The 9,985-nt window shown below is 35.8% G+C and overlaps 1 protein-coding gene across 4 annotated transcripts in view; it reads right to left on the bottom strand.

Moving 5' to 3' along the window:
• Positions 1–4,505: 4,505 nt before the first annotated feature.
• Positions 4,506–9,985, bottom strand: part of LOC145982785 (ATP-binding cassette sub-family C member 5-like) — a 111,617-nt gene continuing 106,137 nt past the window's right edge. For all 4 annotated transcript variants that reach the window (XM_083116151.1, XM_083116150.1, XM_083116149.1 and 1 more), the window contains exon 29: positions 4,506–9,598. In XM_083116151.1, coding sequence (XP_082972277.1) covers positions 9,371–9,598 — 228 coding nt within the window. In that variant the 3' untranslated portion in view covers positions 4,506–9,370. The remainder of the gene's footprint in view (positions 9,599–9,985) is intronic.

The raw sequence follows: 9,985 nt of genomic DNA, 5'->3' as shown, positions 1-9,985 counted from the left end.
CCCCACACTTTCTTGATCCGGTCGTGAGTGGGGGTGATGTGATCAGCATCACGCCCCTGACCGCCTTTACCCCCCAGGGTTTCCCCCAGGTTCCCATGTTATTCGACGCTGGGTGGGCGCCGGGGCCGCTTCCAACCTTAGAAAAGTTCCCGGATTTGAACCGGCCGGGGTTCAATTAGGTATGTAACAATTGTTTTTACAGCCGTCTGCATGCTCTATAAATATTATGTTACATTGGGCCTCCCGATGGCGCAGTGGTAACGTCGTCGCCTTGTAATCAAGGGGTCCCGGGTTCGATACCCGGTGGAGGCACATAGTGGTTCGGATCCCACTTTAAACTGTAGGTCCAGTCCCGATTAGCCTTACTGTGCATAAAGTGGACTTAAAACACCAAATCAATCAATCAATCAATATTATGTTACAAAATTTGTATATATTTCTGACTTTCTGTGATTTTTCTTCATTTAGCCTCCACCTGCAAATGCGGAAGCTGCTGCTGCTTAGGTGGCTAAGTTGGCTAGACATACAAATATAATCAATCCCTAATCATACAGCGAAAAATACTTATAATATAATCATGAGTTATGGAGAAGCAAATAACTTATCAAGCATTTTCTGTTTCTATTTGTTGTGCAGTGGTTAACAAGGTGCATTACGATGCCAGGGGTCCTGGGTTCGAATCCCGGACTGGGCGTCTGTGTTCTTTATGTTGGTACTCTCTTCAATTTCACATCACTCATTGTCATGTTCATCTTCACGATTAGCCAAAAAGTGTCAGAAAAGGGAAGTAAAATAAACCAAATCAATCATTTATATATTTCTATATTACGCCGCTTCTCTACCTCTTGGGTTAAATGCGACGATGAGGATGAATGATGAGCCGAAGGAATGGCGATGGGACAGACATGATACAACCACGCCTGTCCAATGTCCGAACCTTGGACCTCTGGTTTCGTAGCGTGTTATACTCAGTGGAATTCTTAGGAAGAAAACTGTAAATGTAGGGTGAAAAGAAGCAAAGTTGTACAATGCATAAAAAGCCATGTTTAGTTCTTCTAAAACCTTCCAATTATCGAGTTCGTGTTTTAAGTCCACTGTATGCACAGTAAGGCTAAACGGGGATCCGAACCACTATGTGCCTCCACCGGGTATCGAACCCGGGACCCCTTGATTGCAAGGCGGCGACGCTACTACTGCTTAATCGAGGAGGCCGAGAAAACTTACAATTAATCAGTAAAATTAATATTGAGGAACAAGGCCTGCGAAGAGTTCTCTCATTCGGTTGCGCGTGGTCATCACATCAAGTCATAGTTTGGAGAGCAGAATTTGCTTCCATATCTCTTTCAAGTACTTCCCAAATTGTTCTCACGATGTTGGAACAGCACAGAAATTTTGTAACTAACACAAGCAGGCACATACCCAGTGAAGGGGCTCAGGAGCTGCAGTCCTTTCCCGAAATCCTACAAATATCTGATTTTAATAATGTGTAGTAGTAATTAAATGTACATCACTAATAGGATTAAACATCTTGTATATGGTAAGTTGCAATATACCAAGAAATTCATCTTCAGCGCATTTACTCCTCCCCCCAACCTTTTCGTCTTTAGATGGCGGCTGCCGATAAGGGATAAGCCCCTTCCGAAATCAAATTCTGGCTACCGGCCTGACCACCAGGGATCGAACCTTGAACCTTTGTATTGATTGATTAATTGAACTGGTGTTTTAAGTCCACTTTATGCACAGAAAGGCTAATCAGGACTGGACCTACAGTTTAAAGTGAGATCCGAACAACTATAAGCCTCCATCGGGAATCGAACCCGGGCAGGTTGTTGAACCTGCCGAACCAAAGACGAGAGCGTAATTACTTGAGCGTGTGGGAACTTTGCTTTATCCAGTGCCAACATATATTCTGTTTTCCACACACAAATCAGATTAATTTTAAGAAATTAGATGTGTGTATGTAATTTCTTATCGTCATAATTTCCCAAGTGAACAATCGGATGCCATAGAAGACTCGGGCCCGCCCTTGAACTAATATATACCGGATTCGATCCGGTATGAACTGTATACATGATATGCCTAGCTTGAACTCATTACGCACACATTTCATATTTGCACTGTTGCCAATACTTGTAAACCTGGATCCAGGACTTTATATCTAAAACCATGGAAAAGGGTTTTATCTGCTTCTCAATTTTCTTCCAGCAAATTTACAAATCTAAAGACAAATAACATTGTTCTTGGTGTATCAGCCATTAAGCTAATGAGTCCATTCTGCTTTTAGTTTCCCGAATAATGGGTGTGGATTTCGCGAGAGTATATCCGTTGACTGTTGGGGGCTACAGAAGAAAATGATGTTCCTTTCCAATATATTGATTGATTGAGTTGGTGTTTTAAGTCCACTTTATACACAGTAATACTAATCGGGACTGGTTCTACAGTGTAAAGTGGGATCCGAACCACTATGAGCATCCACCGGGTATCGAACCATGAACCCCTTGATTACAAGGCGACGATGCTCCCATGCGCCACTGAGGAGGCCCCTGCTCCTTATCTTTCCAAGACTATATATATGTGTATACATATACACACACACACACACATATATATACTAATATATACACACATACATATAATGTATGTATACAGTATAAGTCTATATGGTGTATAAATAGTTTGTTAATTTATAATAGTTTGAAAAAATCTTACATTTGGGCCCCCCCAAACTGATCAACCTAGCTACGTCCCTGGCTGCTCTTTTTCTTCACTATTTGAGAGAACCTTTACTTTTATGGTATTAATATGCCAAATTCCTTCAAAACCATCTACATGAGGAGATTGTCAGTACAAAGAAAGGAAACACCTCTACTGCAACAACTTATATTTACATGGCTCCTTTAAGAAACCAAGTAACTGGCTAATCATATGACCCATGTTTGTCAAGCACATGTTTGAGGGTGATTGTCAAAGCCATTCACGTGTCATATATGTTATTATTTATGACTAACAATTTGTTTGTCTCACACTGTGGCCGTGCAGTCTAAAGTCAGGGTCTACCAAAATAACAAATCCAAAACTCTTGACTTTTTTCTTTGCCTTTCTTCCATTTCTCTTAACATTTATTTAATCGCCCCCCCCCCCCCTTAAGCTGGAAATTAAGAAAAATAGATATTCTTATTCAATGAAAAACACACCACTAGCATGGTTAAGATGAAAACTAAAGCTGATTTAAGAAGAGATTTAGACTTGCTTTAAATGAATGTAAAAATTAATACTTCAGACTTCATCCTGCATAGAGAGTGACCACATTACTTTAATATGTTTACAAAACTTCACTCATACAAGAATTCTTAAGAAACAGTGAACAACAACTAACAACAACTCGATAAAATATTCAATTCCTTCAAATCCCAGTACAGGTGTATAACAATGTAAATTCACTATGCTGTAAAAAATAGCAAAAATTCTTGACCACTAGCATAATTTCTTGACTGGTACACACCCCGAAGGTGCAAGCTTTGGACTTTGGCTACGAGACACACGCAGGCTCGAGTCACCTGGGAAAAGCGTAACAACTTATCTCCATCGTGACAAAACTGGGGTGCTACGAACGAGTAGCATAACTTGGTCAACCTACAATAACAACTGGGGATTCATTGTGCTGACCACACGTCACTCCATAACTGGTTGGATGATTGGAAGTCGGTAAGTAGGTACTTGCCCTCACTGGCTGTTATGCCATGGGTTATTACTATTATTAATTTGTTTAATTCCTTCTTGGCCATGTTCACTTTTTGCTGGAAGATACATTAATATTAATCAATATTTTGAACAATATTTAGAATTTTCAAACTTTGGTATCAGAATCTTGAAGAATACTGGTATCAGCATTCATTTTGAACTTTTGTACTTGATGTAGCTCTGCAATTTATCCAAATAACTTTTGCCTATAATAAAAAAAAAATGCCAAACGGCTATAAAGTAAAACACAAACATAGGTTGAAATATTTTATTTCTGTTGTAAACAAGGGCAATACAAAACATAGAATATAAAGATCGAAGCTCAACAAAACAATGAAACACTATACTAAAAACGGTCAAAAAACGAAGGAGAAACAATATTTTATCATTTCAAAAGAAAGCATCAAATTTATTTATACCTCTATGTAAGTACACGTAACGTAAACATTCAAATTATATCACAATAGCTCTAACACAAGTAACATAGTGTCACCTACTTTAATTGTTCTGAATAGCATATCGTAAGTATAAAGCTAGTTGTCTCTAATTTTTATAACATTAGAAATATACATTGTATTTGTTCCAAGGTCACCTTACATTATAAGTGTACATTATATGTATGGCAGGACACACAGCGAGACTGAAAGAGACTCTACGTGGCTAAGAGCCTTGAGAAGCATATGAACAGTGCAAATTCAACTACAGTAGACTCGCGATTATCTGAGCTAATTGGGACCGAGACTACCTCAGATATAGAACTCGGATAATACGGAGATAATGTGCTAATAGGTCGTAAATGACGAAACAACACTTAAAACTGTATAGTAATTATTTATTACTAGTAAAACATAAATGAGAAGATTACTTTTTTCAAAAAGTCTTTCCTAGTTTTCTGGACTAACCTCTTTCCTCTCTTCGATGCTGCAACGTAACGCCAACGCTGTAGGGAGAGTAGATGTAACGAACACGTGCAGGGCGGACGGTGACTTGACTCCAACTTACTAGTAAACAAACAGGGGGTGCGTTATGAAGCGCAATGTTTTCCAACCACTCCCTCGGTTAACCCAGAGCTTCGGTTAATCGGGACTTGGTAAATCGCGAGTCTACTGTATCATGTAAAAAAATACATGACAAGAAGCCAGGTTCATTACCATTGTACATTATAGATTTTTATTTGTATTTCAACATATGCAATGCAAAACAATATGTAATAATACATTTACAGGAAAATAATGCAAAGAAAAATTAAAAGGTAGGACCAACAAGAATATTGGTCAAAATAAGCAAACTCAAAAAATTGGGTTCCGTATTGTGGCATTATGGATTGTAAGACATTTTGAAAGAAATACAATCATACATGAATTCTTACAATACCACATTATGGATATTCATTCAACTCAGATCAACTGTACACACAACTTTGTACTCTTCCTGTTTTTTTGTAATTTTCAACTGTAAGTGAAAAATGCAATCAGATGTTTACCAAAGACAAATGACAGTCTGTCTCTTCTTGGCAGGGCTGTAGAATGGGTAATTGGAACAATGAAAATTAATAACGAACTGATGACATGAATGTCACGCACATTAAAGATATTCGATAAAGTAAGGTAAGGGGTGGAAATAAGTCAAATGGTCAAAATTACCGAATCTTTTAATTGCAATCTGAGTCATTCAATACCACTTCAACCAGACCTTGTCACTTATCATTTTTTAAAATATGAATAATTTAGCTACTTAATTCTTATCATTTATGGGTTCGAAAGTGACATGGCTTGCTTTTGGATGTGGTGGTCATTTTTAATTACCTGATTTTAGCTCTTTCAGACTTGTGAAAATCAATGTAACTTCTGTTCTGCAACAGAACAATAAAACATTTTCTTCACATCATTACTACAATGTATAAGATCTTTGGGGCACAATATAACCATGAAACGAACAAGACACATCAACCATATTACTTATGTTTACTATGCGGTGCCAAAGAGTCTGAAATTATGGAACATATGAGGTGCTTGGGCATCCTTTTTCTTTTTACATAAGCTCCCAATAATTGAAAATTTTGAAGCTCTGCAACCTAAATGGAGGACAGAGGAAAAATATGAAATTTGCACCTCTGTGAGACCGCTAGGCTCAGCATCATGCGAACATTTTGTGGTGGTTTTTTTTTTTCAAATAAAAAACATTTAAAATTAAATTTTGCCAAAATGATGACCTCTTTAAATAATGAAAAAACACATGTGGAATTGAGAAATGAAGACATTGCAAAACAGATAGGTATAAATATACTTATTTATTAAAACTAAATATTAGGTAACTAAGAAACTATGTATTAAATGTAGGGTGAATGAAAAGTCATAACACACAGTGTTATAGAATGCATGTTCACCTACAATTCTACAACATATTTTATATTCATACTTTACACGCATATGCACATATACTCTGGACAAAATTAAAGCATTAGAAGAGTTAACAATGACCATAAATACACCAGATGGAATCTAATAAAAGGATATGTTTTTTGTTGTAAGTGTACTTAATGATCAGGACTGCTAATCAGGAGTGGACCTACAGTTTAATGTGCCTCCACCAAGGATCAAACCAAGAATTGAGAGCTGTGAATGATTATCATTTAACTGTGTGGAAATAAGTTTTACCTAATTCCTAACGTAAGCTTATAGTAGTAAAGTGGACCCAAGTGTCTCATAAGTTTAATTTTTAGACTTACTTGCCACCGCACAGGAAACGTAAGTAATAAGGTTAATGTGTTTTGTCCTCTTCACGGTTATTTTGTGCCCGAAAGATGAGAAATTATGAAAAAATCGTATTCATTGCAGCATAGCATGGAAACTACTAATCTATAGAGCAAAAGTTGCCATACACAAAAATAAAGAGCATTTATTTGTGAAGAAAATAGTTTTGCATCATTACATTTCATTTTTAAAAAGAACCACATGTGATATGATATCCAACATCCCTAGAACCAGTCATGGTGCATCTTTATACTGAACACAAAACTAATATTTTCATGCAGATGGGATATTGTTTTCATTAATGCCTGCGTTTCATTTTGTATTGAAAATTACGATTACTGCACTGTAAACAAAGGTGACTTGGTAACATAACATGGTGAACAACAGCAAGAAGCAAAGGAAACCCACACTCAAACTAGAATAAAGTTTTCAGCAATCACAAAGTGCCACTGGTAAAGAAACACTTTCATAACTTGGTCAGTACAATAACAGTTATAACTAGGTTAGGAAAATTATGTAAAGAAAGCTTTATTGTTAATTGAACTGAGAAAAGAAAGCTGTCAAATTACTAGGAAGTCATCATTCATTCTCCAAAATGCAATAACACAAAAATTAGTCATAAATATAAAACAATACTGACTTCACTGACTATTTTTTTAAAAAAAAAACCTGACATTTAATGGTCATTTTCCACCCCTGGGATAAGCAGCAGCATTATCACAATACACATATATATAAGAAAATTCACATTCAGAACAAAATTTATTTTACAAATGCTAGTCTTGCTAATCTTTAGAGAGGTCTACGTAAGATTTCTTATGAGGCATTAAGGCCCATGTTGATGGAACTGAGCTAGCAATTCTAATTTGTGTTTATGTTTTCAACAACATAATCAAGTGTGTGTAACTGCACATTTGTCACTTCAAACTGGAAAATGTTCATAAAATACAGATTAAGACTTTAAAAATATGAACACAAGTACACTCCTGATGAGATAAAGTGGTATTCTCAATAGTGTTTCACACTTAATCTAAAAAGATGTGTACAATAATATTACCAATGACAGGCACCAAAGTTTCATGTTAGTGATTAGATATTTCTGAGACTCCAGTGTTATATTCCCAGATGCTACCAGTATATGTTCCTACTTTATGCATTCAACTTTTCAGGTTCCAATAATGCAACATGTTATAAGATTGTACATTTTCTCACATTATAAATTCTTTAGCTATAGTTCAATGAAAAAAGTGCAATAAGGGTTGCACCGCACTGTTATAACAAAATTATAAAAACAACACAATGCCCATAATGGTGCTTTTTTTACAATATTTCATCATTTTCATCCCTTCAAATTATGTGTTGCAGGAATTATCGCACACGAATCTACAGTAGAAATGCTCTTGGTTTTGAGGGGGCAAGGAGAGGGGGGGGGGGTAATATCATACAGCCATCACACATTCCACAAGAAAAAATTATTATTAACTCATAGCAGTGTGTGTTTTACAATACACATGTAATTAACATAACTTGTGAATCCAGAAATATTGTGTATCCCCATAATGTATTTTAATAGAAATACAAATAATTCTATAACAAACTCAAGATGCATTACCTTGCATAAATTTTACTTGACATTGGCTAGCATCAGTGCTGCATAATTTTGATAATGCCCATTATTCATTCATATTGTAAGAAACTTAGAAGGCAGGAATTCTGCTTTGAATCCCAGGTATTTCATAGTGGACACTGTAGTGTCAAAGCACATCGGAAAAGAAACGTTCACATAAGATACAACTGTACTCACCAACTACTACAACACTTAATTTACAAGAAGGTATTTTTTTTCTTGTTCTTCACAGAAATGCCTTGTGTGGCAGGTAAAATAATTAGGAAATTAAAAGTGAAAGTAACATTTATGTCACTGTTCATCAGAACAAAATTTGAAAAATTGGGTAAAAGCTATTACGGAAGTTAGCAATACATCTGGGTCACCACAATCAACAAAAGACAACCAAACCTTCTTTTTTTTTATCTAGTAATAAAAGGTAAAACATATTGACTCCAAATTTTAAATAAATGCTAACATCAAAGTAAGTATTGTTCGCACTGGCTCATAGAAAATTTAACATACTAATCATGACAGTTAGTAACTTAGGTGAATATCGACTTACAAATCTCATCACAGTAATCACACATTTATCAGCGTAATGCTTGCACTGTTCATTGTCTCCTTAGAAGCAGAAAAATATTTACTGGAAAAGACCTGTATTGTATATGAAGATCTTATTGTTGCTCCTGAAAAATATATGCTTTTCAAAAGGCTAATAGTAAGGACACTTATAGCAGGTTAACAGTCCTGCAGTTATTTCTTTTAAAAGCCCTTGAGATCTAATAACCTCACAAGTAAGTTTTTAAGTAACAATACAAACAAATCTTTTGTACACTAACCTTAATTTTAATACTGTTCCATATTAATTTATCTGTATGTAATATACTGCATGTATATATATTATATATCTTAAAAATATTTGTCACTGATATTCAGATAAACAGTGAGGGCAACAGTTGCGTATAGCCCTAGTCCCTGCATTACTTAAGTAATACACTAAAGTTAAGTAGATGGGCTTTCCTATACCTTGTACAGCTTAGGAGAAAAAATGCAACCCTCCAACTGCAAAATATTCATTAAAAAACAAAAACAATACTTTTAGCAAAATACTGTTGACAATAAAGCAACTTTCATATAAATTGTACATTAGTCTGCATGACCCTATCAATACACTTTGATTCTGACTGGCAAAATATACGTTCCTCACAAGAACATGATAATATTTTCATCACAGATGAGATTCGTTATCTAACTGTAATACTACTTATCACTTTTCTACATCATCTCTCGACAGATTGCTGTCTGGTTTGTTCGTGTTGCTGCTATCTTTTAAGTGGATATCGTCGGATATATTTTCACTTCCTGAGTGGTTGTACACACCAGTTGGAGTCGTCGGTACTCCCTGAATTGAAGTAATGCCCATAGCAAACATCATCTGCTGGAATAGAGACCCTTCGCGACTCATAAGGCTTGACGGAGTATCAAACTCGACAACCTGGAAAAATAGAATAAAAAAAAAATAGGACAGTGTCATCAAAAAAGTTTTAAGGACAACAAGAAAAAGTACAATATATATGGAGCTCACACAATATAATCATGATAGAGGCATACAAGTACAGTGGTCCCTCTATAATCCAGCCCCTCCAGTAGTAGGGCATTGAACGAGTGGGAGAGCGTGAAAGGGAAAACAAGTTACTGCATGTCGGTGTCGAGAGACCTTGGCACGAGGTAAACTGCAATATGTATCTTGTTTCGTAATTTTTTTTTACAACACTAATTTCCATTTTAATATATGTGCATACATACATATTTTGTAATATTTTGTGCAATAAACATAGGTTTTGCTATTAAAATGCATTTTTTTTCAATGAACCTCCACTAA

The sequence above is a fragment of the Lepisma saccharinum genome, unplaced genomic scaffold (assembly GCF_977018435.1).
Source record: "Lepisma saccharinum unplaced genomic scaffold, izLepSacc3.1 HAP1_SCAFFOLD_411, whole genome shotgun sequence".
NCBI lineage: Eukaryota > Metazoa > Arthropoda > Insecta > Zygentoma > Lepismatidae > Lepisma > Lepisma saccharinum.
Note: the sequence above shows the minus strand (reverse complement) of the source record. Positions and strands in the feature narration are given on the sequence as shown.